This window comes from Lagopus muta, chromosome 1, assembly GCF_023343835.1.
Source record: "Lagopus muta isolate bLagMut1 chromosome 1, bLagMut1 primary, whole genome shotgun sequence".
Lineage (NCBI taxonomy): Eukaryota > Metazoa > Chordata > Aves > Galliformes > Phasianidae > Lagopus > Lagopus muta.
This window is the reverse complement of record NC_064433.1, coordinates 183648276-183665581: the sequence shown is the minus strand read 5'-3', so window position 1 is coordinate 183665581 and position 17306 is coordinate 183648276. Positions and strand designations below refer to the sequence as shown.

At 43.7% G+C, this 17306-nt stretch overlaps 1 protein-coding gene across 2 annotated transcripts in view; it reads right to left on the bottom strand.

Annotated features, from left to right (window-relative positions):
• SESN3 (sestrin 3) overlaps positions 1-17098 on the bottom strand; it is a 44154-nt gene extending 27056 nt beyond the window's left edge. For both annotated transcript variants that reach the window (XM_048937349.1, XM_048937358.1), the window contains exon 1: positions 16872-17098. In XM_048937349.1, coding sequence (XP_048793306.1) covers positions 16872-16976 — 105 coding nt within the window. In that variant the 5' untranslated portion in view covers positions 16977-17098. The remainder of the gene's footprint in view (positions 1-16871) is intronic.
• Positions 17099-17306: the final 208 nt, after the last annotated feature.

The window sequence follows — 17306 nt, the reverse complement described above, 5'->3', positions numbered from 1 at the left end:
CTTGGATGCTAAGAGCAGGGTGAGCAGGGTTCATTCACATGTGCCAAATGTTCTAGATTTCAGCAACACCTAACAAATTTACGGTTATACTAGACTACCAGTTTATTCCATCCTCATAGAAGACAGAAGAAAGAAAAAGAATGAACATTTTGAAAGTTGCCTGAAACTGACTCTTAGCTTCTACTATTTTTCAAAGCTTTCCTTGTTTACTTCTACATATGCCAAGCTTCATTTTACTTTATCCACCTAACTAGGTAAAAGGAAGAACAGATCAGAAATGTGGCAGAAGTTAATGACACTCCTGATCCATCTGAGGTAGAAACATGAATACTTCTCATGCACTTACACAGAATTAGTATTATACTGAAAACTACATACAGTCTCGCTGACTAAAAGGAAAGACAGACAGTTTACTTGTCTTTGCATTTCAGGACTCCTGGGAGATTCCAATTGACAAAGACAAAAAACTTACACATTAAAGCTGTGTCATTTTGAAATTTATTGACATTTGTTGGTGCATCATTTAAGGAAATGAAATCTGTTTACGGCATTTAATGAGTTAAAAATCAGAAGTTTTACAGCTTCAGAAGGTATCTGCAAGTCATGTCAAATTAACTTTTGTTGCAACTTCAAAAGTGTGGATGCATGCACATTAGAAGCATAAACTTGCTGTTCTCTTCCTCAAAGCAATTTCTGTAAAGAGAAGGAAAAACAGAAAACAAGCCAAAAGACAAAAGAGAAAATGTGAAGAGGAATAATTTGAACACAAACAACACACAACACCGTTTGCTGACAGTGTGGAACTCCTCTTTAGGACTGACCCATTCCTAAAATGGTTCAATTTAGGACTATGTCCAGAATTAATAAAAGAGATATTCAGTGGGGACAATGTCACAATGTTAGAGTTCACAAAGTAGAAGTCTTGGCCTACAGTCATTTGTTAATGGTACTTCAAGTGGTTTTGCAACGCTTTCTTCCTCTTAACAGGATGTGCAACTCCAGAAAGCAAGCTAAGCGATAAAGATGAAAATTCGCAGAGGAAGTCAAACTGTAGGAAGTATCTTTTTTTTCCCTGTGGAGCAGCATTTTGAAATACTTAAAGGCCACCCTTCATGTTAAGAATTCACCATCTTTGTGCCTAACAGCTGATGGAGCGGTGCGAGGAGCTGGGAAGGGAGCCAGTGCAGTACAATTGATGTGGAGCTTTTGCTTTGGTAACAGGTTACAGCCCTTTTGGATTCCATACAATAAAAGGAAGCCTATCCCAAGTTCCCATCCCTTTACCAGCTATTAAGAACACAACCCACACTAATTAGAAACCAAAGGGCAGCAATTTCTACCCAATCCAAGATGGATGGCCATGCAGCAGAAATTCAACAGCAGTTCCTCAATCTCTGAAAGATATCCGGTACGCTCAACCTACAGGAGGAAAACTCAGAAGTGAATGTGCAGTTACTGGCAGAAAAGTCTACGTCCTTTTTCATAAAGAAAGCCTACCTACACCTACTTCCTCTTTTAGTCCCACTTGTGCTGTTACACCTTCTCTATCTTGGAGGTAATTTCCAAGTTATTGACAGCTAGTAACCAAAACGAACGTTCAGCTGCACCTGGAATCTAACAGGCAATGACTTCAAGTCAAACATCCAAGTATTGAGTTTGCTGCAAGACAGTTCTTTATTTAAGAAACCAAACCGAATATATGACATAAAAGACCTATCTATAACTTAGTCACGGTAAGTACAGAGCACATTTCTACCTGAGAAAGCAGGGCTCCTGACCCAAAAAATGGAAAACCATCTATGAGAAGATTTCTTCAAGAGGCCAATAACCAAGCCTAAACATTATTAACAGATGAAAAGGAGAGATTGTTCAGTTTACTTGCTGCTAGATATTCACTTCCATCTAATTTAAGACAAACCTCAAAATAAAAGTTATTCATGCTGCATCATTATCAGATAACAAAACTAACCAAACATTGGCACCCAAATCAATTTGCCAGCTGGACGCTGTTTACAACCCAAAAAGAAAGCTGATGTCCAACTCAGGATGAACTGAACTCTCTCACAGCACGGCTTGCTTTTCCTTTGCAGATCAACAGAAATCCATTGCTAAGTGGCAAGGCTTACACTGCTACCAAAGTGGTCTTCTGGTCTAATTCAGCCACCAAAGAAAAAAAGAAAAAATAAAGAAAACTCCCCTCTTACCAGTCCCTGAAGGAGCAGACAAGGCAACCGTGCCTCCTTCCCTCCCTGCACTGGAGGTTTGTACGCTCCCCAGAAATGCCCTCAGGACAGAAGATCATCTTGTGATGGTCAGGATGACTCAAAATCCTACCAGCATGGCAGAAGAGTATTTTCTGTATCAGCAGCATCAGGAATCGAGGGCAAAAGTTACATTGGAAAATGCCAGTGGTTTAGCTGGGATAGCCAACGGGTAGAGCAAATGTTTGACAGAACATGAAGATAAGCGGCAGCTGCTTCAGCAGGCCTGAATTAATGCCTAAATTAACCACCAATAGATATCACATTATCTTCAGCATACAGTAATTGAATAGTTAAATACTACAATTCATAAATGCACGCACGGTTATTGGGTGTGCCGCCAATCGGAGAGGCATAACTGGTGGACATGAAAAAAGAGAGAGAGAAAGACGCCCAGGGTTATGTAAATCTGCTGTGTAACCCTGGCAGAGCTGCCTCCTAAGAATGCTCTGCTCAATTCTTAATAGAAGTATTGTCTGGAAATACATGCCCTGTAAGCAAGTAAGATTGAATGGTATTCATCCGTATCGTAGATCAATAACAGCATCCTTCTACTGTGAAGAAAGCAGCTGACTTGTTTTAAACTGGATTTCAAATATGCTAAAATGTTTGAAAGCTGATAAATACAAGGGCAGCAAACATCAAAATGCTCCAATGATGCATGTTCTGAAGAAAACCATTAACAGGCTTTGCAATCCATGCCAGAACATCTTCAAACACTGCAGCACTCCAGCAGAGCTCATCACCACCAAGGACTCTGAGGAAGGTGCACCTCACAGGGAGCTGCCATAAGAACAGACTGGGAGAACTGTTTAAACAGCGGTTGGCATCAAGGCCGCATCCTGTCATCTCTTCTCTTTTAGCAATGCTGTAATTTCAGCAAAGATTACAGCAAAAGGAGAGACAAAATTTAGGCAATGAAGCTGGACAGCTTCTGTTCACTGTGAACAGATCTCTATGTCCTATCTTTGCACTTTAATGGAAAAAATAACAACGATATCCTCCTCTGATTAGCATCTCAATCTCCCTGCAGTTGCAGGGGAACAAGCTGGGCTCTGACCTCTGCACCACCTCGCTGAAATTGCTTCCTCCCCAGCTTTAACTGCTAGTGACTGACTATATGAAGTAACAAGGCTGTGCTGGCTGATGCTCTTGTAAAGCAGCGTTCATTACCTGCAATGTATCACAGATAGCTGCATCTCAAGGAGGTAGTAAAATTGCAGAATCCAGGAATAAGCTCCTCATGTGTCCCTGCCAAAACTCCAGCTTGGTAACTCCATGTCCTTGCAGCGTTTGCAGGGGACAAAAAGTATTCCAGAGAAAACAAATGGTATCCCAGAATATGCTGCTGCAGGAAAATGCTTTCAAGCACCTTTCACTTACCAGGTACTATATAAAACTCAATCTATTCCGAGACAGAGGAAAGTCACACAGATGGCAGAAACATGGTTTTTCAAACTACTTTTTTCCACAGATTTTATGTACAAAATGATCACACGATTTATTTTAAATCTATGTGCAAGAACTATCTTAAGACTCACGGAAGTAACATGCTAAAATTCAGAAAAACAAATCCTCTCATCCAGACCATTACAAAGAGGGAGATGTGCTTAGCTGGGTTACCTTCCTGCCATATTTTCCATGTAGGATTTCAGTAGCTTGGGTCTTGGAAAGAAACTGAAATCATGTACTTGCTGTCAGATGCACGTCAAGATATTTTATTTGATGGCTTCCTGGCTGCCACAGTCCACAGAGAGCTGGGATTCAAATCAAGGCGCAGATGAGAAGGCCAAATAACAGTATTAAAACTCTTCAACAGTGCACAGCTAAGGCATAGAAATCCTTGCTGTAAGAGTCTGTGGAACCATGTATGGGTTCAGAAGCAAATCACTGGAGCTAACAGAAAAGAAAGAATGAAGGGGCATTCATTAAATATTGGGAAACTGCCTCTAGCTTGGGAAGTTTTCAAGTTGCAGACACTTAGAGACTGGGAGACAGTTCCATGGGAGCACCACCATGACCATGCTCTGCTTTGTGTCCTCTCTCCTTGGTTCCTCCCACTGGCTGCTGCTGGGACACTGCGTTTCAATCTGGTCCACTACAGCTATTCCAACGTTGTTAGACAAGCTGCAATACTAAGACAGATCTGGCTCCCAAATACAATTTATTCTATACAAGCCATTAAGAAAAAAAGGTATATAATAATAGAGGTATGAATTGGCTTTACCTAAGCAATTTTAGCTATACTCGACTGTTGCAGAAACAACCATCACGCTACTCTGGTCTAAAACATGCAGCCCACATCAGATAACTCCTTAGGAGCCTGGCTGAGCACATTACTGGGATATTTATTCAACAACTATTGCATCATTTACCTCATAATTTTGCATAACTTGCACTTTGTTTATTAATACTGGTTTTAGGAAAAAATGTTTTTTCCTTTTCTGCCATATCAGAAGTGACATCCATTTAGATTAAAAAAAAAAGTGAAGAAAAAACTGAAAGTTAAAGCAGAAAGAAAATACATATGTACACTCTGTACTCACTGATAGGAAGGTTTGCTTAGATTGACATTTACCTGGAAGGATACAGACTTCGGCTATGCCACCTCACCATGATGGCCTTCAGCTAAGCTGCTCCCATCAGAACGCAAGCCAGCATAAAAATATTAACATACAAGGCTGGCATAAATTTTCTAGTTTACAGGAAACAGAACTCGTGGCTATGGTTCCTTAAAATTCCACTGAGTGAAACGTTAACATGACCCACAGAATTTCATAAGTTAATCCACTGAAAAGCTTCTGTAACAATGAAAAACCCTCTCAGCACCAGTTTCTCAGTCCAATGCTCATTTACAATTCATGACTGTTGAGCATCTTTGTTACAATTCAAATAATGTAAGAAATACTGATGCTGCTCTCCCAGCTCTGTCTGGAAAAGGACAGTCCCTGTGGATGCCCAACAGGAACAATGTCCTCCTGCTTTCAGAGAAGCGTGGGTTCTGCCATTTAAATTTGGTCCGTGACTCAAACAGAAAGAATATGCCAGATGAAAAATAAAATCTCCCTGACTAACACACTTTTACCTCTAGCCTAAGGGCACAGTTTCCAAGAGCAAGCACCTCGCTAAGACAGGGGCTTAAGGCTTTTTTGATTAGTTGACTCCTATGCATTTTTCAGAAGGAGCTGTTATAGCTGTTATCTATACCATGCATGACTACACTGGACTAAGTTTTCTTACATAGCTTTCCTTATAAGAAGTCCCCAAAATCCTTATGGGTGCAGGGCCCACAGATGGGAGAACCACGAGGGTGCCCCTCAAGGTTCTTCACCTGACAGGAAATCCTAACACAGCCACCACTTAGGACAAATTATTTCTCCAAATGGTCTAATTTGCAAAGCCTGCAGCCTGTTTTGCAACAAGCAAGGAGCTGACCCACCAACCATTTCATGCTCCATTAGTTTGAGAGAGGTTTGGACAGGAGACTGACAGAGAAAAGGCTTCATCTCAGTAGCACAACTGAAAGCCACCAACTTGCTGGAGTGACTGTAACTACTTGCAGTCAAGCAGTTTCCATTTTCGTCCTCTTTTCTTTTCCTTTTTCCACGTTAACCTAGGTCTTACCAGAGTGAGTCACTGCTGAGACACCATCTCCACAGCACGCTGATTTAACGCAGCTGAGCTGGTGGCAGCAACGACGTAAGGCACACAGCTTCTGTTTTTCTGCTGAAGCTTGAAAGAGATGCTGATTTTCAAAAATGAAGATTCGTAACTGATACAGAAAATGCACTGTACCTAAACATAAGCACGTGTGCCAGTACAGATGAGCTTTCTTGTTCTCTGTAGCCATCCAGGCCGGCAGGTTGGCAGAACTTTAGATCCACCTCCAACCTCAGAGCTGACAGGCTCCACTGTCTCCTCAGATTACTGCCTATACTTCCACTAAGAGGACTTCTGGCTGCATTTTAGTGACTTAATGGCTGTAAAAAAAACACCAGAAAGTCCTGCAGAAATGATAAAGCCACTTATTCTGTGTCCTCTCCTGTAGGGACAGAAGAGTGGTTAACACAGATTATCTACTGAGATCTCCTATTACGTTCCAGTCCACGAGCCCTCCTTCTGTATGAAGTAACCAAATCCAGACTAAGACCCTAGCACTGGAGTAGGCCCAGCTCCTAAGAGGTTGACAGCCTTTAATTGCATCCAGCTTACCTCTGCATCGACAGAAATCAGACCACGCAACGGGCATCCCAAGTTTTCTAAGAAATATGAAGTCATAGACCTAGCTTCTAAACCAAGAATTACTCATGTTGGATGGCTGAATGCTGCTTTAAGTATTCATGAGGCACAGCTTAACCCAAAGGAGTGTCCCATATAAAAAAGCAACAGCACTACACAGTCAAACTGCTTTTGCTTGTATTGCAAGTTTCTGTTGGATAAATAGGTCAAGGAACTACAGCTTTATCTAAAATATCTTTTGCATAAGTCACCTAAAGAACAGGGGCATGGAGGGAAACCCTCCTTCTGCCTCCATTCTCATTCTGCTTTTCAAAGCTGTGGGTAAGACACTGCTCCAGCATGGCTGAAGACCGCTCTCTTTCCACCTGTCCTCTGCTCACGTCTAACACGTACAAGGCTCCATCTCCTCTGAAGAACAACAAGGCAGCCTGCAGGTTCCTTCACTCTTTAATAACGCTGCAGCTGACCTTTTCAACCAACACGCCCTTTCTTCCAACTGCTTGTGAAGCACCCACACTGAAGTCAGAAAACAAGTTTTAAATTGCTGGAATAAGAGTCACTTATCTTAAGACAGGTTCTACTTAAATGATCCCTTATGTTACTGCCTTCCCCCAGTAACATCATGGGCAAAATTTAAGCCACTGATGTAATTGAACAGTTTGTTTGGGTTTTCTGGAAAGAGCATAAGATGGAAAAAAAAAAAACACAAAACCTTGAGTTTTAGTATGCATCGAAACAGCATAAATCAGTTGCAGTCTTTCAGTACAACACCCTCCCAAGGTATTTGCTCACAAGTAGGGTCTGCAAAAAGTAAAACAATTGAAGACCACAGTGGTTGAGATAACTGACAAAAAAACTAGAAGGAAGAATACAAAAGATAGGTTAGAGCTTATCTTCTGCAAGCTAATCAGTCACAATGAGCTGCTGACTAGTGGACACCATGCATTTCATGTTTTCATGTGTTTCCTACCAGAAAAACCTGGAATTTTCCACTGCAAGATACTAATGAAGAGTCCTGATTCAGACTTTTCTGACAGTAGTGCCCTTGAACAAAAACTGCATCCAGCTGAGTTAAGAGGGCTTAAAAGACAGGCGCTACAACAACTGTCAGGGCACCTGCAGGTTGTTTTGATCAACTTTCGGAGGAAACAGAATAAGCCTTCTCATCATGGGGAGAGCTGGAATCGTTCTGCAACTTTAATCTTCGTTTAGTGTGCTCATATCAAGTTATTGCTTCCCAGGAACAATAATAGCTTGTGAATTTTAAGCAGCATACTTGGACAACATCTGTATGTTATACAATGCCTACCATGCACATGCACAGCAATTCTGAAGTCTATTCAGTAATATGGGTGCTTCCATTGAAGCAAGTGCCTTCTATGATTTCCTAGTTCTACCTTCATTATTGCAGTAAGGCAATGAGTACTCAGCAGAATAATCAAATCCTGATGCTGATTTCCAAGGAGGGTCAAGGTTCATCCTGCTGGTTGAACACCCAGTGGGTATTTGCAGGAAAGCAGTTGATTTCAAGACACAAAACATACTGCTGTAAAGCAACATTTCAAGGGTTCTTCCAACGTGGATGAGATCCAACTGGTGTCAGGTAGAATATTTAGACAGTGTGTGGGCGCTCCATTTCATTAGAGGTCTAATCAAATTTCTAAATGCTAGAACAAATTACTATTTCCACACCTCTCTAATCAGCAGTGAGGGTGCTTTACTGAGAACGATGTCAATCAACTCGAAAAGAGGTGGTTTTTTTTTTTTTTGTTTTGTTTTAAAGTTAATGGAAATACATTAAAACAGACTTAATAGCATATGGCCAAAACACCTCCAGATATATTCAGTCAATAATATAACTATATTCCCTTCGCCACATGCTAAAGCAGGAGACATTAAACATATTTACAAGCACATGCTATTGAATTAGCTTCACTGCTGTTAATGTAGTGTTTTACTTAATAATTTTAACTGCACAATCCATATAGAAGAGAGAACATATGCCGGCTTTCAGTCGTTGTATCAGTATCAGCAAAAGCAAATCCAATGCAGTAATAACGCAGAGACAGACAAAAGGTGATTCTGAGTAGGCAAGCATACTGCTCTAAGAACAGCTTACACCAAGACAGCGAGCCTTCATACTATCAATGTAACTCTGACTTTGGTTCTGTGGAGTAGCTCAGCAGTGTTATCTCTTCAATTCCCAAGCTACCTATCCCCAAGTCACATTTAATGTTCACCTGCATGTGAAAATGTTAAGCACGACCTCTTTGTGATCATTATTCCCTTCCAAGGAAGAATCTTTTAAAAGTATCACCTAACTGTAAGAATGCAGAGTCCTCTCTGGTTCTATGTCAAAATCAAGCTCAAATTTAATACTCTAGAAACAGATGCACAACTATGTATTTTGATTGTGAAGTGCAGTAACTGAGATACATTAAATGTATTTACGAGTTTTTTACTTGCTCCAAATAGATGAAAATTTGTGTTCAAAGTAATCTTCCAAATGTCTTCTGTGCTTTAAGAGATTATAGAAACCTATGGTTCCACATAATACTTAAGAATGTGGTTTCTTCTGGCTTTCATATGTGTTAATCTAACACTGGTTATGTTGGAAGATTTAAAACACAGCTCTAAGGGTGGTCCATGCATTAACCACACGATATGGAGCAAGTCCATGGGGAACTCACTTGTGTGATACAGGCTTATCCCCTCCGCTTCCAGCCTATTTATAAGACACAAAGCCAAGAATACTTCCTATTTCTCTAAAATTATTAGTTTTTTTCCACACAGTGCCCAAGGAAAGGGACTGTATGCAGCCTTGAGTCACCACTTTGCTAGTCTACGAAAACTAGTGCTTACCTTGAGAGAAATATAAGAGTCATTAACAAGAAAGAAAGCAGATGTTTAATCAGGAGGTTGTATCTACTTATCTTTCTCTAATTCAGGCAATCAGAGACATTCAGGAAAGATGTAAGACGCCTTTCCAGAATGAGCACACCAATTTCCATCTCTGATCCTGACCGTCATCATTTACACTCTGCTTAGCCCTCCCCTAACTTGTGTTTGGTTTAGCCCGCAGTTGTCACAAACACTACACCCTAGCAGAAAAAAGCCTACACTTCAGAACATCTAACTCTCAACTTAAATACGATGCAAAAATGAAGATGTTTAAATGAGTCAGTGATTGATAACAGTCTATACCAAGAGCAAAGCTGTTCGTTTCTCAGCATCCTGAAGATGCAATATTAAATCTCATCTACTCTGGTATTTTGTCCCAACCAATAGTTACCCAATGTCTGATATGCAAGAAGTATCCTATAATAAAAACCAGAAACCAGTAGTTAAGAGAGACATTTGAAATTAATAGTCCTCGATCACAGTCTCCCTTATTATCAGTAACACCAGTTTGCCCAAGGTGTCAGACAGAATCCCATACAATTTGTTGAAACACCACTAACGCATTCAATGCACTGATTGATAAACAGAGAAAAAAAGAGAACTGTTTGCAGAGAATATCCCCACCTCAAAAATACTTTTGTATTTTCTATAATATACATGTTATATAAAATATTTACAACATATTTGAGTCATCTACATCACACTTCCTATAGCTTCTACTTAAAAGGCACAGACTACCAGGCTGGGCTGCTGAGAAAGCAATGGGAAGGCCCTCAGCATACGAACTGGAACACCTGCAAAGAACAGGGAAATTAAATAGCGTGAATTATTTCCATGCACATTTTTCCAAAGCTGATGATGTGCCGTTTCTCATTAATTAAGATCTCCCTCCTGATAATTTGAAGCTCTTTTCTACTGAAAACACCACTCTTCCCCCCAGTCTATCCTGACCCACTTAAACAAAAGCCAATATTCAGTCTGGCCACGCAAACTGCAATCCATTCTTACTCTCCAGCCCTGGAAATGGAACTCTGATAATAAGATCTCCAGACTAACTCCCCTAGCTAAGCAAAACCAGAGGAGAATTATACCACTATCTTCTCTCTCAAGTGTCTCTAGCCAGAAAAAAAATAGTTCAAAGAGAGAACCAAACGAGTATCAACATCTCCCCTGCCAATGTGAGAGAGGAAAAACCAAGGATGCTTAACAAGCCACCTTTTTTTTGTTTAGATTTCAAAACATCATCATTTAAAGAGACATGAAGTTTGAAGCACTAATTAAGTAATATGCATAAATTTAAAGCAAATGCTCACAGAATCCACATCTCCAAACCACAGCCTGCGATTTGGCTAACGTAAGGCACCACTCCTACCAGCAACAGTAAGTCTCAGTAGAGGACAACGTCCACACTTGGCCAACTTGCTCTCAACACTAAGCCTCGAGGTTTCTTTTGAAGAAAATCCTCCCCCCGCTCCCATTCCCCTCCTGCCTCCATTAGTTCCCTGCAATTCAGAGAATACATTTCCTTTCTTTTTTACTCTTTAAAATAAAAGTGACTATTCTACATGAGTGCAGTTCATACAAAGCTCGTCACTGCAAAATTTCATCCTCCACTGGAGGTTCATTTTACCCCTGTCATTCATACTACAGGTCAGCTCAAAAACTGCATTCTCATTTTTAGCACATGAGACTAGAAAGGTACTACAAAAAAGTTTTATACTGACACCTAAGATACAAAGCAGAAGAAAACAGGAACGCTCAATAAGAGCAGACATGCTAAAGAAACACTACTGCTCTCCAATTCCAGACACCAAAGCCAAACATTAACGAACACAATCAAAAGAACAATTATTTTAAAGGATCAGATTCTAACAAGATAGAAAATGCTAAAAGATTGTGAGAACGTAGGACAGAAATCAATCATCACTGGACTTTCAGATGCACATATTCTGAAAGGAAGAATCTTGGTACGTAAGGGGTTTGTTTATTTATTTATTTATAGAGCCAATCCTTCCAGGAAAATAGGACCAAATAATGAGGGTGAGAGTCTTGTTGATTGCCTTGAGCCTGGTTTTTACATTCTGGACCCTCACAGACCACATTCCCCATTTCTGCCCCAGCCGTGCAGATGGGCTCAGCACTGCAGAGACCTGAGTTGGTTTCTCCCCAGCTCCATTCCAAGGGAATGGACAAGAAGCACACATCGTGTTGCAGACAACAGTCACTACAATCAGATTTGATAAAGAGTTAGCTCTTCATGCCAAAGACTGCAAATTGTTGTGAGAACTTCTTTAGAAAGAAGCCCACCTAAGACCTAAAGTTGCCCACAAGGCAACCATGAGTTAAGATAACTACAGAGTGACCAAGAGCAGCACAAAACTACACTGGGCATTGTTCAGACTGACAAAGTAAGATGCTCTGCCAAGCATCATGGCCAGTTATCCAACACCAACCACAATACTGGAGTACCATGCCACAGAACAGTAATGTGAAGATGCTGCATCACAGAAAACCAGGGCTGTTTTTCAAGCAAAAGCAAAGCAGCTTTAGTTTGCATATGTTCAGAAGCCACTGAACCAGGCTGGCTTTCCTTACAATAGTTGAGATGTCTTTGAGAGACCTACTGACTTCTACAGAATAGGTGACAGCACCTGTATGACTCATGGTGATGTGCATTTTTGCTTACAGGAGCTTCTGAGACCTGACATCAGACTATTTTTGGTTCACTTTTGGGCTATTTCCTTATTCACCCACGTGAAACATTAAAGTGAATGAAAGTCCCCCTCCTCTTTCTCTCTCTTTTTCTTTTTTTTGACATGACCTCAACTCACTGAGTCTAGGCCAGTGCTATTGTTAGCACTACATCATTGAATGACATTCACAACACTTTCTATCTTAAAAGCAGGTGTATTTTTGACAATCTAGACCTAGAACAAACTCTTCCAGAACCCTCACAGCCCAGGACACGTAATTTTCCATCCTAAGTGTATTTATGACCATTTTATATCCATCTGCTCCTCAGCTTATTTCTCCTTGCTGGTTCTTACTGTATGATGTATTTATGGACATCCATCATAACCCCATATTTCTGCTGGATTAAAAAAGCAAAGGTCTTTTACTCTCCTTTTGTAAAGTAAGTCATCTATTTCTCCGAGCATCCACCCAGCTCAATTCTGCACCTTTTGAACTGTGATCCATCCTGGCTTCCTTCCTCCCAGTTGCAAAATCCTGTGGGACTGTCCTGGTCCTCCAGTACACTGAAATCCCTCTCCTTGGCCCCTACATGGAGCTTAACCAGACTTACGGGTAATGAGCAGTTACAGGTGACTCTTACACGCCATGCCACTGCATCTCACTCCAACCCTTCAGTAGTCTGCTGCTCAAGGTGTCCCATCTTGCTGTGGAACACTCTGCTCTTCCACCAGATGGCCAATATTTACCACTTCTCGCTCCTGTATGTATCTGAGAAATGGTCACACTTCCATCATGATTCAGGAAAGTGTTAAACCAGATTAGTTTTGAAAGCGATGTACTGAAAAGCCAATGCCAACCTCCATCACTGTGGCCCACCACCATCTCCAGCCCCATCACCCCTCTGCTCACTACAGGAACAGAAAAACAGACAAAACGGGGCAGACCACAGGTCTGCAGTGCCCACAGGGCTGGCACAGCTGACGTGCAGCAGACAGCACAGCTTACAGCAGCACCTGCCCACAGAGCTACCACATCCTACTGACAGATCTCCTTCCATTTCTCGGTCACAAATTCACCCCAATGCTTTCCAAACCTATTTAAACTTTCTGCTGTTGAGAACAACATTTCCTTCCAGCTGACTTGCTGGTGAAGCCAGAAATTCGGCCTGTGATGTTACTTCAGATGTTTAATGAATGAGATCTAGTTTCAGTCAATCTGCAGCTCTCAGAAGAGGACATTACAGCAGATCTCATCAGCAGAAGGCTACGATTTAAGTCTAGTGTGACCTACTTTGGTGGTATCACATGCATTTTTCATTTATCTGTATGTTTTTCCTTCTACATCAGTTGTAGTAACTTGCCTATTGCTGAAATTCATGTTGAAGGAGACTGGCATGGGGGATGCAGAGCATGGAAAATTCCACCCCTCACATTCAGCGCTTTTTTCCTCCCAGAGATCATCCACATTTGGCAGGTTTGTGAAAAAAAAATGGGAACAGATCTGGGATTTGAGAGCTCTCCCAGGACACCAGGAGGGAGATGGGCTCAGGCTCCCCTCGGCTGCCCAGCGCTGCCCTCCATCTCCCTTACCGACACCTGGCACAAAACAAGTATTTATTTCTGGGACCACTCTAACACATTTTCTTTTCTATCTCATCTGTACTCGCACAAAAAAAGATCCTTTTACTATCTGTGCATTACCATTTGCAACTGAGCTGCACCAACTGGTGAACTCTCCCTGTTCTTACACTTCCTGACGTGCTGAGGTTTTTCCATCCCCTGAAGACTCTCTGCTTACTGCACAAAGCCTTCCTGAGGCAGTTATTTGTCCAAAGGATTACCAAGCCCCTCCTGTGTGCACCCTTCTGGCTTGCTCAGGATGCAGATTTCTTTTGGGTACAGAAGCTGGGGTTTGGGACAAGCTGCAGCTCGCAGCCAGCTGAGGACTTTCCACCTCCAGATCTGACAACCACACGGGTCACAGCAACAGCAATAGCTCTCAGCCACCTCAATGAAATTCTTGGCTCCAACATTCCCACACCACTTTATGTGCTTATGTGCCTCCCCATACACAAAAACACCACATTTTAGTTAAAAAGCCTGCTTATCACATCCACAAACTGAACTACTGATCTAATTTTGCTCGTTCTTCCATTTATTTTAAGCTGAATTGCAGCTTTAGCCTTGACTGCCTTTCCAACAAGCTCACCTGCAGTCTAGAACAGCCTCACCAATCACTGGGTGTCATCCTTTGATTAGGAAAAGCAACACAGCTCTCATGGCTACAACCATCTCACCCCTCTCATCAGTAGCAATTGTTCTGCAAGCATACCTGGTTACTTGAAGTGCAACTAACAAGAAAACCAACTGGAAATGATTCTTTTTATTATGACAAATCTTCTTCGTAGGCCAATTTAACTCGAAGATCCTCAGCAAGTACAACAGAACTTTGTTTCATTACATCACTGTGATCAATGGGAAATGATCTGAAACCTGAAGTACTGCATCTGGCTGCTCCTGTTGAAAGAGAAGCTCACCTTCACCCATCAGCATCCAAAATCTTCCAGGCTATTTGCAGTCTCACCCTGTGGCACCAAGCAGGAGGCTGCTTTGGCCTTGTGTCTTACTGACACTGCACTGCCCAGCTGCAGGCATTAAGTGCCTCCAGATAAAGGCTTGAGACTGAGGAGGGCAGAAGAGATTCAGCACATTTTAAGGCCAATCATCCTTCCAGCATATTATCACATGAGCTTAAAAAAAAAGTACCATCAAAAGAACAGATGAGGCAGCACTTATCTGAAGATTATTACTCTGAGTCTCAAGCCAAATCTGCATCTCACTTCCACTAAGCCTTGTTGTTTTCTCCCTGTTTTCTACTTGTACGCTTGCCAATAAAGTGCAAAAGGTTAAAATTTACAGTGATTTTATTATACCAACTTCTAAATGATTACAGATGAAGTCAGCAGCTTTCTGCTTCTATGTTTATTGCCCTGCCGAAAAAAAAAACAGATGCAACGATGTCCTGTGTAACCAACACAAGCACAATGCACATCTCAAGGAACAGGCTGCATTTTGTGGGCTACAAGCTTTCTCTTTTCTTTCCCCAGTTTTGCAGCAGTTTATGCGACCGTGGACAAACCAGGGCAGGTTCCTAAGCTTTGCCATAGAAATATTACCACATAGAATGGCTGAGGCTGGAGAAGACCTTAAAGACCGTTCAGTCCCAACCCCTGCCATGGGCTGGTTGTCCCCACCAGCTCAGGCTGCCCAGGGCCCATCCAACCTGGCCTTGAGCACCTCCAGGGATGGGGCACCACAGCTCTCTGGGCAGCTGTGCTCACTGCCCTCTGAGCAAAGGATTTTCTCCTAATATCCAATCTACATCTCCCTTCTTTTAGTTTAAAACCACCCTCTCTCGTCCTATGACTGTTATCCTCCCTAATTACTGAAAAACACCTAATTAGGGAAAGTTTCCTGTTACCTGGACTGTAAATTCTACTCCTACCCCCCAGTATCAAAGCAGCACACAAAACCAGCCCTACCCAGCACGGCGTGAGCGCAGCTTCCAAAAACCAACAGCAACTTAATCATTTCGATTTAATTTCAGACATGCCAGCGCTGCCAAGCACCACTTTATTTGTCAACAAAACGTTTTGATGATCTGGCAGAAGGCAGCACGCTCCCTCCCCACTTTCTCCACATATTTGGCACAGCTTAAGGCAGGTCTGAAGCTGTTCTGGGCTTCAACCCCACTCCTCTCTTCGTGTCACCGCTGCCCCAAAGGCAGCGCTGCAGCCCGGGGGGTTCGGCCCTGCCAGGAAATGGTTAAGCCGCCGATGTGCGGCTCTGATCCATAGCATTTCTCGCAGGCTGAGCTCAGAGCCCAGCACCGAGTATCAGCCGTAACATGATCCAAGAGTTTATGGAAAAAATAACCGCGCATACCAAGCACGCACATTTAATAAGATTTTCTTTCCATTCAAACAGCCTAGAAACATGATTTTTGAGATCGGCTTCGCCCTCCGACCGGGCTCTAACATCTCTCCTCCCCCTCCCCTAACACACACCTCCTGTCCAAAAACCAAACCCTTGGAAAAAAAAAAAGCAAAAAAGAGCGCTCGTACTGCAGGGAAGAGAGGCTGGAAAAACAACTTTGATTGGCACTTGGCCTGACCCACAGAGGAAGAAAAACAGATTTTGGACAAAGAGCGCAAATATTTGAGCTCGCTGACTTCGAGACTTTCTCAGCCTTTTCGGAAGACGAAGCCGGAGCGGATTGAATCGCAGTCTCTCCCGGGCTCGGGGCGGTCGCGTTTGCACAGCTCAGCGCTTTTAATTCATTGGCGCAGCGCAACCGGAGCGCAACTCGCCGGGGCGGCGGAGCGGGGCGGCACAGCGGGGGGCGGCGGAGCTGCTCGGAACGGGGCTGAGCTCAGCGCGCGGCGCGCGGCTGCCGAAGGCCTTTTTGGAGTGATTTCGTGTATTTTTTTACAGCTTTGATTCCCGGAGCTCCTCGCCCCCGAAAAGGTGTTGGGGACGAACTCCCGGGTTCGTAAGCAGCCCCACGGCGACCCCGGGGCGGCACCGCCTGTCCCCCGACACTCCCACCCCGCTGCCTTCACCCCTAGTTCCCGGTCCCCAGCCCTCACCCTGCGCCCATTTCGCCCTCCCCCCTCCACGGTTGTCTGCACCCCACGGCCCCGCTCCAGCCCCCCGAACCTTCAGCATCCAACACCCCCCGCTGCCCCTCCGCACTCACGGCCGTGCCCCCCGCTACCTGTCTCGGCACCTTCCGGCAATTGCCGCACACCCTGTACTGGCCGGCGGCGGATGCAGCGCCGCCGCCGCCGCCGCCGATGGAGCCGGCGCTGAGCCTGTTCATGCTGCCGGGGCCGGGCCGGGGTGCGGCGGGGACCGAGGCTCGGCTGTGCTGGGCTCCGTGCCGCTCAGCAGCCCGCGCCGCCGGCCGCCCCCATCCTCCAGCCGCGGCCCCAGCTCCCCGCTCCGGGCCGCTGCCCCCCGAGCACACACCCCTGCGCGCTCCACCAATCCGCGCCTCCCGCCCCGCCCACCGCTACGCCGACCGACCAATCACGAGAGCCACACGCCGGCGACCAATGGGGAGAGCTTTTGCCGGCTCCCATCTCCGGGCAAGCTGAGATAAGGGGCGGGGAAAAGGGCGGGACCGGCGCGGCAGAGGGGCGGGGCCAGC